At 40.2% G+C, this 15,600-nt stretch overlaps 1 protein-coding gene across 4 annotated transcripts in view; it reads left to right on the forward strand.

The window, feature by feature from the left end:
* The window catches only part of LOC118106293 (cytoplasmic dynein 2 heavy chain 1), a 106,164-nt gene that overhangs the window by 37,232 nt on the left and 53,332 nt on the right, over positions 1-15,600 (forward strand). For 2 of the 4 annotated variants that reach the window (XM_035154711.2, XM_035154714.2), the window contains exons 52-71: positions 81-245; positions 1,690-1,814; positions 2,308-2,556; positions 2,912-3,020; positions 3,352-3,465; positions 3,979-4,121; positions 4,475-4,541; positions 5,156-5,319; positions 5,804-5,941; positions 6,961-7,074; positions 7,651-7,811; positions 8,259-8,382; positions 8,539-8,660; positions 8,881-8,967; positions 10,150-10,276; positions 11,699-11,840; positions 13,126-13,235; positions 13,586-13,606; positions 14,274-14,372; positions 14,540-14,663. In XM_035154711.2, the coding sequence (XP_035010602.2) occupies positions 81-245; positions 1,690-1,814; positions 2,308-2,556; positions 2,912-3,020; positions 3,352-3,465; positions 3,979-4,121; positions 4,475-4,541; positions 5,156-5,319; positions 5,804-5,941; positions 6,961-7,074; positions 7,651-7,811; positions 8,259-8,382; positions 8,539-8,660; positions 8,881-8,967; positions 10,150-10,276; positions 11,699-11,840; positions 13,126-13,235; positions 13,586-13,606; positions 14,274-14,372; positions 14,540-14,663 (2,505 nt within the window). The remainder of the gene's footprint in view (positions 1-80; positions 246-1,689; positions 1,815-2,307; positions 2,557-2,911; positions 3,021-3,351; positions 3,466-3,978; positions 4,122-4,474; positions 4,542-5,155; positions 5,320-5,803; positions 5,942-6,960; positions 7,075-7,650; positions 7,812-8,258; positions 8,383-8,538; positions 8,661-8,880; positions 8,968-10,149; positions 10,277-11,698; positions 11,841-13,125; positions 13,236-13,585; positions 13,607-14,273; positions 14,373-14,539; positions 14,664-15,600) is intronic. The other 2 variants (XM_035154712.2, XM_035154713.2) reach the window with 2 other exon arrangements.

Here is a 15,600-nt window from a genome sequence, read left to right on the forward strand (position 1 = left end):
CAGTAAATCTCTTCCTGCATTTCAATGCCTTATGATAACCTATTGAGTATTTATCCCCCAAAATCTTGTTTGTTTTGCAGCTCAGTCTAATGTGACAGACAGCGTGTTGGAGGTGGTGGCATACGAAGCCAGGAGGCTGTTTAGAGACCGGCTAGTTTCCTCCAAAGACCTTCACACCTTCGATAACATCCTCTCCTCCATCATACGGGGCGACTGGGGCTCTGACGCTTTGGACAACATGACTGGTATGAGATAGATCCACACTCACACACCTATTCCCTAATTCAAATCCTGCAAGACTGTTTGCAGGCTCATATGGATCCAACAGTCAAAAGGATGTACAAGATGTAGCTCTGGGGAGCCTGATGCCTGAATGAACGCAACATCTGATGACATGTTTTGGCTCTGTCCTTTGAATCTGTTTGCTTTTTATAAACTGACACGACATGAATAAATTGTTTCCTTTTTCCAGTTAGTTTGACAGCTCAAACCAACTTAAATATTAACGATGTGTTTAGTAGATTTCTTATTCACTCATTGAGAATATAGTGTCTCCCACTAGAAATAACATTTCCATTTCTTAGTAATAGCAGTGTTGAGATGTTGGCAACTGGTTTCAAATCCAAGCCGAAGCTGTCAAGATTCAAGCGACACACTTCCAAGCCTGCTACCTCCGAGTGTGAGATAAATGAGAACAAGTCAAGAATCAAGAAAGATGTCTCGTGTTGTTAACATGGTACATGTCCCCTTACGATTGTAGGAGAAATAAGACAAATTCAGAGTTTGTCCTCCTTGCATATAAAGGTACACACTGTAGTACTAAAAATAATATGCTATGCACTCTACTAGCATCTGCACAGCATAATGCAGAAATCCTTGGGCAATCCTGAAACAAAGCTATGGTCATGGTTTTATTAGAAACTACTAAAAAGAAAAGATGCAAAGTTAACTGGCACAACTGTAGTAATTGATTTTTCTAAATTTATATAGCATATTTTCTTAAGCAGAGTCGTAGGACAATAACATAGAAAGAATTATGTAAACAAATAAATACATTGGATTAGTCAGGGTCAATAACAGCCAATGTCAATCATTTGTTAAAAGCTCTCATAAGAAGATGACTTTTAAAACAAGCTAGACAATGAAACCTTCTGAGTAAATTCCATAATGTTGGGGGTCTGATGGGCTGGGTCACCCTTTACAATGTGAGACCTGGGAATAACTACCAGGGCTCCATCTGCCGATCTTAGCGGGCACATACCAGGTCAATAACTCTGAGAGATACAATAGCTCTGTTTTTATCAGCCCTGTCGTCTACACACCTTGCTCCACCAACTTGTTGGCTGCATTGGTATCTACTGTGTTAGAAAGCATCAGTTAAAGGCCGGTGCTTTGTAACCTTAGTGAGAAATGCCTCTTCCTTACTGTGGCCAGATGTGCAGTCTGCCTGTAAAACACCTGCCTGCTTCTCTGCAATATCTGGTTTGTTAGCTGTGGGATTTGAAATTAAGTCAATATACCTATTGGTTTAACATTGAGACACACATTTGATCAAATTTCACATTTATTTGACTGGTGTCAGTTCATTTTTGTGACAGTTCTGCCTTTGCTGTGCTCAGTTTGTGTGCATTTTGTAACATACAGCATGTGCATGTATAACTGACAGTGCATGCTATTTCTTGTGTGCAGAGGGTTTCTATGTGACATGGGGAGCCTCTGAAGGGGCTGTAATGGCTCCAGGCCAGTCGCTGCCTCCTCATGGGAAACAACTGGGACGTCTGGATTCTGCCGACTTAAAACAAGTTATACAGAAGGTACTCAGTGAGGAACTGTTGTGTGTAGTCAGACTTGGGGGATTGCACGTATACTCATATAAATGTATGAAATTGTTTAGAAAGGTTTTTTAATATTTCAAGCTTATGCTCCTTAATCCTTCTATTAAATTACATTTTGTAATTTTTGCTGCACAGCAATTTTTTTTACTTTTTATTTTAAGATTTAACTACAAAACACATGATCGTCAACTCTTCAAGAGGCTATTCTGCTTTATACAACTCTTGAGTTTTTACTGATAAACCTTATACAGTATATACTTGTATACACTTGTATATTGAATTTACTGCTTATTATAAAGAAGCTTTTTTACATTTTAGTATTGCAACTTACCAAATTCAGGATCTGAATACATCTGAAAACTACTGCTGTTATCTTTGTATCTCATTTGAGATTGTGTTTGTGTATATTTGTGTTTGTTTATGTGTTCTGAGTTGCACTTCCTGTATCTGTTCCTTCCGATTTCACCTGTAGGGAGTCGTGCTGTACAGTCGCGATAACAAGGAGCTGGATCTTCTCCTGTTCTGGGAAGTGTGCGACTTCGTGTCCAGGGTGGATCGGGTCCTGAGCAGGGCCGGCGGCTCTCTGCTGCTGGCAGGCCGGAGCGGAGTTGGTCGGCACACGGCCACGTGCCTGGTGTCGCACATGCACGGATACACACTGTTCACGCCGAAAATGTCCCGCGCTTACTCTCTTAAGCATTTCAGCAATGATCTCAAGACGGTAATGGAGGATTGCCTTTATACGATTTTTATCTGCTCAAATGGCTCACATCATTCCAACCACTCTTTTAGCAGAGGGCACTTAGAGATAATAGCCTTCTACTGGCAAGCACTTTAATTGTCTTCCCATTAGCAGTCTATCAAGTGTTTTATTTCAGATTTAAATTGACAGAGTGATTGTTGAATGACACCTGTATTTAGCCATTAAATAGTATATGCACCTACAGTGTCTAAAGGAAGTCTGATGTCTCCTTGTGTGTCATTTATATATATATACAGTATATACATGTTTACTGATGATATACGTGTATCAAATTTATAATGTGTGTGTGTGTGTGTGTGTACTGTGTTTGTAGGTGATGCAGCTGGCAGGTCTGGAGGGTCAGCAGGTGGTACTGCTGTTAGAGGATTATCAATTTGTTCACCCAGCTTTCTTAGAGATGGTCAACAGTTTGCTGTCGTCAGGTGTGTAATTGTGTTATTGAGCGTGTTTTCTTATTTTATTGACATCTTTATGAGAACCTATTTGACTAGTAGTGCCTCAGGAGGTTACACTTTCATTTTACTGATAAGAGTAGAATTTTAAATGACATAGCGTGTTTTGCAGTAGACATGATCTATATTTGAATATGAGCAATGCAGTAGAGTGAGCCATAACTATAATAGTGCAGTACACCAATCATAGTTTGCCCTTTTAATGCATACTGGCCCTAGGATCTTGAGGATTTAGTTCCCTCTGTGAGATGCTACTATGTCAAAAAACACATATAATTTTATTGTGCGTGTTCTATTAAAGGCGAGGTTCCAGGTTTGTACTCCCCAGAGGAGCTGGAGCCTCTCCTGTCCTCCCTCAAAGATTCTGCCTCCCAGGACGGATTCACAGAGCCACTCTACAACTACTTTTCCTACAGTCAGTACTGCAGATTCTCTCTCTTTGTTATTCATTGTTCATTCTTCTATATACAGTATCTGGAACTCTGGTCGTCTTCTCACTGTACAACCCGGCTACATGTGTCATTCCTATCTAGGGATTGTTCTCACTACAGTATTTCTATCTATCTATACAGTATTTCAGTTTATCTTCTATGATTGTATCTGACTCCATCCTTCTGCCTCGCTGCTGTGCAGTGGTGTGTGGACTGCAGATATCTTCCAGTGTCACTGAGGTTAAGGTTACTGCTGGAGAATCAAATCAATAGCTCTTTTATTATCAAAGTAAACCCACTAAAGAGCTCCCTGCTCACCCTTCACTATTCAATTCTGTCAGGGAGATACCAGCTACCACTGAGAATATCAGAGATACAATAACTCATGCACATAATCACATTGTCCCTCACTGTCTGTTTCCTTCTCATTTGCTGTTTCAGACCTCATTCTGTGCTAAAAACCCTTCAACAGTTTTTTTGTTTAACACATCTCTTAGGAATCCAGAAGAACCTTCACATTGTTCTGATCATGGACTGCTCTAACTCTAACTTCACCATCAACTGTGAGAGCAACCCAGCTTTCTACCGCAAGTGTTCTGTCCAGTGGATGGAAGGATGGACCGAAAGCAGCATGAAGAAGGTTAGAGCAGGATGTTGAGTAGAAGAACGAGATAAGAAGAAAAATGGATATTAAATGAAAAAAGAATGACAAAGTTCATGCCAGTGTTGAGCATGGAGATTCACAAATCTGAAAATGTTGAACACTAGCAGTCACTGCAATAGCCTCGACACACTTGTATGACTTAGGAGTATCCAGGGCCTCCAGATCCAATATTATCCCCATACCCATGAGGCCTTTAAAGTACATTTGCTTGCCTGTGGTACAAACCTGGCACATTCATTTTAAAAGGCAGATAAGAGAAAAATGGTTCTTTTTTTTATACATACAATGGTTTCTGTCTAAATTCATCTGGTGTGTGTTAACCTGATCAGATTCCTGAGCTGCTGCTGGCAAAGACAGAGGGAGGAGGGGCTGAGAATGAAAGAGACAATACTAAAGGTGAGAGCACATGTATGTGAAGCCAAGCATGATTTGTATTAATGAAAAGACTCATTTTCTTTGAATTACTCCTTTGAATTGAATGTTTTTGTTATTCATTAAGATTTTTATTTATTTATTCCTGTCACTTTCTTGTCACTATGGGAAGACACTATGGGATTACACTTCTCTTCAGGACGGAGTTAGATTTTAGACATTTAATTTAATGTCACATCAGCTTTTAAGTTATCACAGAATATCACTTTGTATTAAGGAGTTATCCAATAGCCTTTAAGACCCACAAAATACAGATTTGTATACTTGAGAAGCGATTCCCTTTTTAGCATGAAAGACTTGAAGAAGCTGGAAATACAGTTATTTTGAGTGAGTGAATTTCAGTCCATGTATAAAGACAGTTTTTGTAGGAATTGGCAAACATTTGTATCTGTATATTGATCAGTACCTCAACTCTAATTTTTCATATTTGAAATACAAAAATAAATCCTGTACCGTGGAAACAATGAGATAATTCAGGCGATATTAACTATATTGCGATCATATTTTTCTGTTTAATGTAATATGAAAGACTTTATAACTTCAAACAATCTGTGCTCACACACTTCTTTGTCTCCCAGCAGGCTCTGATCAGGGAGACCTGTGCCGTTTGTTTCTGATGGTCCATGAATCATGTAGAGAACACGGTGCAACACCCAGCCAGTACATGGCCTTTCTGCATGTTTACACTGCTTTATACAGCCGGAAGCAAAGTCAGCTCACAACGAGACAACAGCATCTGCAGGTAAAATATCAGCTCTACTAAAAAATTAAAATTCACAAGGAAGTACAGCTACTACTCCTCGATAAGGACTTTCCATACTTAAATGTAGGCAAGGCTGAAATAGCTAACACTCACATTATAACATAAATGCAGTCAATGCATCATCCAACAAGCCTGATTAGTTTGCTAGCCTGTACTGTGCTTGCTAGCAAGCTGACAATTATATTACGCTTTCTAAATGCTATTAAAAAGAAAAGAATGATATTCGAACTATCTTTTGTTTCAGCCCTTTGCCAGCACAACCAATCACGTTCAGTCTTGTGTATGGCATGTCACTGTGTTGACCAGAGTTCAGGATGATGACTGACTGAATGTTGAGCAGTGATAAACCTATAACTAAACTTTCAACACTATTGAACTTGGTGTTGAATTTTAGTTGTCTTTACTCATATATATAAGTCTGATTTTATTTGTCTGACGTGTTATGATGGACTTGTGTCTGCAGGCAGGTGTGTCGAAGCTGAATGAAGCTAAAGCTCTGGTGGATGAGTTGAAGAGGCGAGCTGCAGAGCAGAGTGCACTGCTGAAGACCAAACAACAGGAGGCAGATTCTGCCCTACAGGAAATCACCACCTCCATGCAGGTGTGTATGTATATATGTTTGTCACTGAATGTGTGTGTGACTGTGTGTAACCGTGTGTAACTTAGACAGGGTTTCACTTCTCCTCTAAGTAATATCTCAGTCCTCCTCATGTCTCACCATGGCACTCTTCTTGTCTCTCCGCTCCTCTCCTCTCAGAAAACCTTTTCTGGATTCCCACAGCTTTCAACCCACTGCTGTGAACTCACTAGTTATTTTGTAGATGCATTTGCATTTGTTTGTACTTTGAATTTTCATCCAGTTTTCTATTTTCCGATACCAGAATTTGGGGTTATGGATGGATGGATGAAAAAAATGAAGCAGACGTTTGTACATTAGTTATTATATCCTTCTGTATATCTCTCTGTGGGGAATCTGCTTTTTGAGTGAGATGGACGGAAGTAGGGAGAGAGAAGAAAGGAGAGAAAAAAACAAGAGAAAGAGAGTCAGTTTTCAGAGTGATAATTAGCAACTCCACTTATCCCTTTGGGCTGTGGTGACTATGTCTCCTGTAGAGAAGGAGACAGCAGGGAGGATGGGGGGAGATGGAGGAAGGTGGGCCAGAGAAAGAGGGTAAAAGATGCTTGGGGAAGAGGGAAACATTGTGGTTGGGAGTGAGGGAAAATACGCTTTGGAGAGGAAACAAGAAAAGTGCTGCGTTATATGGAAGGGGTCAAGGCTTAACTGTGGGAGAATTGGAGGAATGGGGAGACAATCAATGACGAGATTAGCTTGAAAGAAGATTTGATGCGACAAGATGGATAGATTTTAGGGGTAGAGAGGTGAGAGAGGAAGTGTGTGAAATAATGTTCACAGCGATTCACGCCTGAAGCTGGTACATTGAAGTACTGAGAAAGAAGCTTATTTGGATTGGTTCAGGTTGTAATATATCCCGGTCAGGGGACAGGATTTCTCTGTGAATAGCAGGTTGAGTCGAGGAGATCATATAATATATAACAAACTCGAAGGCTGTGTTTTTAATCAAACAAATCAAACATCACATGATGCTTTTCATTTTCCAGAATGCTAGTGACCAGAAGACGGAGATGGAGAAGATAAAGGGAAAGATGGCTCAAGAAGTTTCCAAGATTGAAGAAAGGAAAGCGAAAATTGATGATGAGCTGAAGGAAGTACAGGTGAGTTGACTCTGTCCTGAGAGATCCGATCACAAGGGGACAACATTCAGTTTGTTTATTCAGACATTAAAATGCACCCTGAATGGGTCTCCGGTGATCAGATCTCACTTCTCCGCTCTATATGCAAAGAATCATAAGTTCGTGAAGACCAAATTATGTTGTTTTTACCCAGTCTGACTTTACAGATGAGTCCAATGACAATATCACAGTCAGAAAGATTTTACCCATTAGAGAACATTATCAATCATTATGTTTTGGTCAGTGCTGATATTGTGGCAGTGTCCATAAACAAGTCAACGAATGGGCACTGAGAAGAGTAATGATATGTTTTATTGATGCTGAGGACGTAAGCAGAGTAGGCGGACCTTCTTATTGTAAAAGTAAGAAAGTGACCACATGCGTCTTAGACATGTGGTATTAGGGATCGGATCTGACCACTTAATACCAGGTGTGAATGGGGTCAGTATGATGTTATCTGTCAGTTACTAGTGATACACACCTACACATCCCTGATCCCTGCTCTACTTATCCCTCCCTTTGTGTCGCTCCCTCTGCTTACCATTGCCCCCCCTCTAGCCTTTGGTAGATGAGTCAAAGCGTGCAGTGGGAAACATTAAGCCTGAAGCTCTGTCTGAGATCCGCTCGCTGCGTATGCCCCCTGACGTCATCAGAGACATCCTGGAGGGGGTGCTGAGACTGATGGGCGTCTTCGACACCTCTTGGGTCAGCATGAAGAGGTGAGAAAGGGAAAGGGATGGGAAGAATGAGTAAAAAGAATGGACAGAAGAAGGGTGAAAAAGAAGGATGGCTAGATAGTTACCACGTAGTAAACTAATTAAACTGACAAGGCTCTTCAACACTTCTCGGGTTACCAAAGAGAGGTGAGAGGAAGTGATTAGATGTGATGGCAGAAAGGAGAGGACAGGTTTGACACGGTCAGGAAATTTAGGAGAAATTAATGAGAATCAATGTCTGTTCAAGTTGGAGCTGTGTAAAAGATGTAATATTCTAACTTGTCATCTCTTCCCAACACTTAAATTTCCCCACTACATATTCACATGGCTTTATTTAAAAGCTTGTTTTCCAGTGAAGTGACAGCTTATTTAACACCATATATCTTTTAATACTTCAGTCACCACCCTCTGGCTTATTGTTTTTTTCCCCTTTACTAATCTTTTCTGTAGTTTTCTGGCTAAGCGGGGTGTGAGGGAGGACATAGCGACATTCGAAGTGAGGAACATCACCCCTGAGATTCGTCAGAGTGTAGAGGAGCTGCTCAACAGGAACAAGGCCTCCTTTGACCCCAAGGTCAGCTACCCATGGTTATAGAAAGAGAATTATCTCTCTGGTTGCTGGATCTTATTAACCTTGTGATGATGTGTTCTCTTGGTCTCATGATTGTTTTGGGGCTGTTGTTATAACCAACTTCTTTCTGACTTGTGATGCTGTCATTGCTCTGGTCAGAATGCAAAGCGTGCGAGTGCAGCAGCTGCTCCTCTGGCTGCCTGGGTCAAAGCCAACGTCCAGTACTCCCACGTCCTAGAGAGGATCGAGCCGCTGGAGAGAGAGCAGGCCGGACTGCATGAGTAGGAACCTACACCACGCAGAGAACACTTATGATTGATTTCTTCAGCACAACCTCACACCTGGTCATGAGTTATATACATGAACAAGTGAAAGGTTGCAAACTGAAATTTCCAACTTTGCTCATATTAATGTTGTGATTTATGTAATGACCCCATGCTTCAAGCTACGTGATACACATGTGAGATATTTTTCCGTTTTTGTGCGTGTGTGTGTGTCTAGAAACCTGAGGAAAACAGAGAGCAGGAAGAATAAGCTGGAGCACCAGCTCAACTCTGTTGGAGCCAAAGTCAGCGAGTTGAAAGAGAAGTACGTACCTTCCCCCAAATTTCCATCTATTTTTCTGCCTCGGATTCTTTCCATTTCTGTCATATTTCACCTTGGATGAAAATCTTACGGTTTTTTTATTTTCATAAATAACCATTATAATGTTTTTGTAATAAAACATAATTTCAAAACTACTGCAATAGAAAAAACTAAACAAAAAACTAAGAGTAAAGAATCCCTCATTCGCTGCCATTCATGCAGCATCCCTCCCTCTGTTCTGTCTGTATACTTCTAGCATGCAGCTATATGAATAAAAGATGTAAATAATCAATACTGTTTTAAGGTCAAGTGTCTTCCACCACGTTTTAATGGCTGGACATTGGCCAGTTTGATTGTTTATCAGGTCAAAGTTCAACAAAGGTGTACTTCAAACTGCCCTAACCTTTTATATTCTTTGATGCTGCCCTTCCTTCCTCAACCTTTGCTCTTTTCAGCTATGTGTCGTTTATCTCTACTACCTAAAGAAAAATACATTTTACTTGCACCATCCTCCTCCCCCACCTCCTCCACCTCAATCTCTGAACTAAATAGTTTTTTTTCCTATATTTACTATCTATTTAACCCTTAGGAGTTTTTTTTTAAGCTTTTGATTTTTCAGTTTTATACCACAAACATGTTTACCATGACTTTGTTTGGTATCTCTGTTTTTGAAATCAGGCCTAGTTTTTTCACTTTGATCTTGTATATCAACATATTGTAAAAGAAAAATGAAAGAAAAGAAAATCAAATTTTGAAAATTATGTTTTTTTACTATAACACGCACAAACATGCTCAACACATTTTGTGAGAAAATGTAAATAAGAGTCACAATTATGAAAACATAATTGTAAACTGATAAAACATAAAGTAATATAGGCTTAAAAGCAGGTGTAATCATAAATTGTATTTTTCTTTGTAGCATTTGTTGTATTTATACGATCACATCTCAAGAGTTAAAGTCAGCACTTCCAACTGAAGTTGAAAGCACTCTAAGTGGATCTGCTTTTAACACTGTGATGCAGTGAACCAGTCATGTGATTTGATCATGTGATTGGCAACTCCTGAGAGTTAATCTATCTTGTAAATTAAGTTAATGCCCGAATGTTTCTCAAACCTTTAATGATCTTGCATACAACACATTTCTCTACTGAATGGTCTCTTGTCCTCTTCTTGCTCTTTCTTCAGGTTTCAGTGTCACACTGCAGAAGCAGCTAAGTTGGAGGCTGAGGTGAACAAAGCCCAGGATACGATCGCTGCTGCCCAGCAGCTCATTTCACAACTGGACGGAGAACACACACGGTGGAACACACAGGTACCTTGATGTATGGGTGTGTTGATGTGTGTATTGGTGTGGGAGGTTATACACATTTATTCAGAAAGAGGCTCATTTACCACCTAAGAGCAACAAGAAGTTTGTGTCCGTGTGAAGGCGTGTGCGTGTGAGTATGACAGGGGGATGAATCCTGCTGTCTTGGGTCCCTTCTGGCTGTTTTTACTCCTCTCCACAGCATCTGTCTGCACCTTAATTAAAACACTCAATCTCTTCCTGACACACACACCCTCACGCTCACTGCCTCCCTCAAGGCTACCACCACAGAGCCAGTTTACTCTCTGCTCACGTACAGTATCTCCATATACTCAAACATACACACGCGTGTTCACGTACACACTTTGTCCCTATTTCATCTGCACAGTGTGTGGTAGATGAAGTTTACTATATGTTAATGTCTTTAAGCTGCTTAAAGGCTTCAGGGGAAGGTTGAAGCACATGGGAGGGGGAGTACACAACAATAGAATACGTGTTGCAAAGAACAAGTTTTGAGTCAAAGTTTAGGGAGCGGCAGGATGTTTGAAAGTATTAATACCTTCAACTGTATATTAAGATGGTCGACATGATTGCTCCCTTAAAGTGAATCCCAGTTTATTATTCTTGAAAGACTTAATCTTAAGATTGGTCTTGTAATTAAGAGCAACTTCATCAGCATCCCTGGTGGCTGGCTGCAGTATAGGTCCTTCACCCTGCCTAGTAAAAAGTCAAAGTACATTTTTCCTCAAAGATGGTTATTTAAGGTATTTTTTTTTAGCAGGGGGGCGGGCCAGCCAGCAACTGTGCAGGTGAACTTTGTTCAATGTGTTTCAGGGGAAAGTTTGCCTCATAGACTCGAGAGAATCACGCAAACCCAGATTAATCCCGTCAGTACTGGATGTTTTCTTGTTAAAGTGCAATGTGAGCGCAGGCCAGCGGACGAGTGGGGAGTGAGAGCGCTTCTGCTTCTGCTCTAATCCTGAAGCAGTGGTGATAATAAAATGTACACAGTGGAAGCCCCGAGTTCTTATCACACTTATGTTGTTCAAGTCTCCATGTTTCTGATAAGGTGGGTTTTAATTAGTTATTGTGCAGTGGTGACATGGTGCTGAAAATCTGCAACCGCAATAAATCTGCAATTTATTCCTTATTCTGGGCTGTACGTTTGGAGGAGGAAATGAGGAGTCTGCCCCATGTGGCCAGAGCATGACTGCCCACATGTGGCAGACTCTTATTTTCTCCGCATCAAATAATTCACTTTTTCCTCCATCTTCCCCCTCTCTCATCCCTGCTTCTCTTTACATTCCAGTCGTAATGGCTATTCCCTCTTGAGTCTTTCTCTTTTCGTACTTTTCTCCCCCAGATCCCTCACCCATCTGCCCCATCTCCATCCAGTTTGTTTCTTAACCGTGTCTCTCTTTCAATCAGATGTCTGAGATAAAGAATGAGTTGGATACACTCCCAATGAGAGCCATGCTTGCTGCAGCCTTCATTACCTATCTGTCTGCTGCCCCCGAAGACCGGAGAAGACACTGTCTGGAGACGTGGATGGCTCAATCTGGACTTCAGAGTAAATATACAATTTAGGCAAAAGCACTATCGCCAGCATATGCCAATTCCAACACTGAACAGCCTTCACGAACACACTTCTACCCACACACCTAACAAAGTGAACTGTGTTGATAAATAAGGGACATACACAACACCTTCAAGATCATGTCTCTTGTAAATATGAGTACTGACTGAATACTTATAAATGTAGAGAGTTTTAAGATAACCACTCCACGTCTGCTCTTTACTTCTTCTCCATCATGTTAATACTATGTATTTAATCAAAGTCAAAAAGGATCCTTATGTCCAATCACATAATCAAATAACCTAACAAAAAGTATTTTTAAAAAAATAACCCTAACCCAAAACCAACGCCCTTTAACCAACTATTAACCATTAACCGACAAGAATGAATGAGTGTCTGACACATTAGAAAATACCAATATACATTTTTACATCTGCAAACAGCAGCATAAACAGGATGGATTCACTCATCACCCATCCACAACATCAATTTTTGGTCACAGTTTTCAGCGTCTAGGGCAAACACACGTCAGCATAACTTTCCGCTTTAGCTGTGAATGTTCCTGCAGCCACTCTAATGGAAATGAGAGTAAACTTCCTTCACGTTCAGTAGGCAATCATAAAAATCACCGCTCATTACCGGGCATTAGGAAATAGTCTGTCTGATCCACAGTTTGTTCACTTGGAGACTTGGGGTAGAGAATAATTGCTCAGATAGCACCACTGTCCAAGGATCTTTTTTAACAGATCAACCTCTAGTAGTTGTTGGTCAAACTTCTTGTTGTCGTTTAACGGTTAAACTGTTGGTCAAAGTCAAAAACAACTTTATTGTCAACTCTGCCATATGTACAGGACAGACAGGATTGAAATGCTATCTCCGTCTAATCCCTGTTGGGAACATATAAGTAGACAAAATGCAATATGCAACATATTAAGTACTCATATACATAAGTACCTAGTATACATAATGAACATCGCTAACCTAAGTGCAAACTTTAAAGCATAATCCTGCTATCAGCTCTTATATTGAGATATTCATGTTTGATCCACATAAATTACCTGTAAGATTATTCTATCTTTCAGCATTAATTGCTGACTCATTAATACCTCTTATCATATAATTTGTCCCAGCAACCATTGAGACGTGCTTGAGATTTGCACGTGAATCCCAAACAGCTGAGTCATCCAAGTTAATTGTCAAGTGTTGAATTGAGATCTTTTCAGTGAACATGTATTAATACAACAAACAATCATGGGTATGTTGTGTGTCTTTGTGTCAGAGTTTGACTTGCGGTCATTCCTGTGCTCGGAGAGCGAGCAGTTGATCTGGAAGAGCCAAGGGCTGCCATCTGATGACCTCTCCATGGAGAACGCACTGGTCATACTACAGGTTAGACATCAGATCACCTTTCAGTCAATCCATGTTAATCTCTCTACTTTTGTTTTAATCCCCTAAATATAAATCTTTTGTTTTTGAAACACGTCATAGAATGAACCATGTTATTAAAGCAATTTAATCTCCTGTGTCTTTCCTCTCTCTCCCCTCTCTATCTTAAAATCTGTCTTAGTTTTATGCTTTTCAATTAAAAGACATCATTGTAACACCAGCATTTACTTCCAACAACCAGCATCTATATAAAACATAATTATGCACTTGCCATTGCCATTTATTTGTCCTCCATTTGTCCTCCATTTGTCCGTAATGTGCGTGTGTGTTTCTTTTGCCTTCACTGCCTTCAGATCAATGCTCTCAAGTTACGGGTAAGAAGTGATACATCATTCATCCTATTAGCCCTCACCTAGTTCATTTTAGCATTTGTGTGCTTATTTTTTTAATGTGTGTTAGTGTGTGTGTCTCCCCAACAAATAGTCATATACAAAAATGTTTTAAATAAAGTTAGTTTGGTTGCTTTTAGATGTCTTAACAATTTTTTCCTGTAGTTTTTGACAACTGACAACCAAGTTTATACAATGGAAATCAAGGGATATTCCAAGATAATGAAAAATCACCTCAATGATAGTAGTTACTGAACATGTGGAGTTAGTCGCTGAGAGTTGATGTGACGTCCCTAAAACACACACACACACACACACACACACACACACACACACACACACACACACACACAAAAAGTTGAGTTACTTCTATCAGTACATGGTATAAGAAAATATTATGGATGAACTGACAAATAAACGGGTGTAGAGAAGGTGAAGAGAATCCTTGAGCAAGAGACCGTGAAATAGACGAGCACCGGATGAGAGAAACGGTCGTGGGCTTTGTTTCTTTGCCTGGAGTGATGCTGATGGATGCCGATAAGCATGACAGCAGCACACAAAGCTCCTTTTCCTCAGTAGCTGAGCCTCTTCCTAAGTCAAACTATCCCGTATCAACTGAAACAGGGATCTTTGTTGTCGTTCTGTACTCAAGAGTGTTGCCTGTCCCTTCCTGATCGACCCGTCATCCCGAGCTACAGAGTGGCTACGCACACATCTCAAAGAGAACAGACTCGAGGTTATCAACCAACAGGTAAACACACACACACTCTGACACATTTTCACATTGCATGGATACTGGTGATGTGTTTTTTTCATATGAATTTACCCTAATCTGGAACAGAAACTTTACTGACAGCAGGAGCCTCTAAAGCTGTTCATGTTAACATTTCTTCGTGTTTGCGTGCTCGCTCTCTGCAGGACAGTAACTTCATGACATCTCTGGAGCTGGCGGTCAGATTTGGAAAAACTCTCATCATCCAAGAGATGGATGGAGTTGAACCTGTGCTCTATCCGCTGCTGAGGAAGGACCTCATAGCACAGGGTAAGCAAACACTCTCACAAGCACAAACACCACTCAAATACCAAGTGGGGATGGGGGAAATTATATTAGGTGTAATTTAGAGGCTTCACCATCCACTTGTTGCTCATGAAAGGTTTGACTACTCGCCTGTATGTGTCAGCTGTGTTTCAATTATAAAGGGCGATCTATGCTCTGTGCACCATGAAAAACATTATGATATGTAAAATATTAAGGTAAATTGACACTGAGATATTGACCGTTTTACTGAATATCCACAGCACCCATGTACATGTTCATATTGAGTGTGATTTAGTAGACATGGTGGTCTTAATATCAGTTTTTAGGGTATTCAAAAAATCAACATTTTCCACCATTTCAACTAGTCTGATGTTGAGACATATTTTATTTTTAGCAGCAGGTGCCACAACATAAGAAAAAAATGTCCAAGTCTGAAAGCCTGAGCTAAACACAGACAGTTACTAGGAAACTCCAGTTATTTCCCCCCAAAATACAGTAAATTATTGTGACCAATTATATTTGGGCAAGGTCAATGTCACAGAGGCAATAGAAAATGACAGATGACATATATAGATTGGACCAAGTTACCCATGAGGGGCGCTTTATGAGTGTACTTTGGGGAGAATTACAGATGACTCCGGAAAGAAAAGTGTGAAGATATAAGTGGAGGAATAAATAAAGACAATAAAGAAGAAAGTGAGTGTGTTTCCATGTAGTTGCTGTTATGTAATTCCCCTCTTTGGTACAAAACAGTTTCCCTTTAGGCAGCAATTCATCAAGTTTCTTTTTTCCAATTGGTCTAGAATTGGTGAACGTTTAGAAAAAAATGCTTTAATTACAATATATACAGAAATTGGGCTCTGAGTTCATAGATGTGCATGGAAATCCATTATATGACAAACAAGAGCTGTCACATTTAACTGTGAGCAAGTTCATTCTA

This window comes from Hippoglossus stenolepis, chromosome 4, assembly GCF_022539355.2.
Source record: "Hippoglossus stenolepis isolate QCI-W04-F060 chromosome 4, HSTE1.2, whole genome shotgun sequence".
Classification (NCBI taxonomy): domain Eukaryota; kingdom Metazoa; phylum Chordata; class Actinopteri; order Pleuronectiformes; family Pleuronectidae; genus Hippoglossus; species Hippoglossus stenolepis.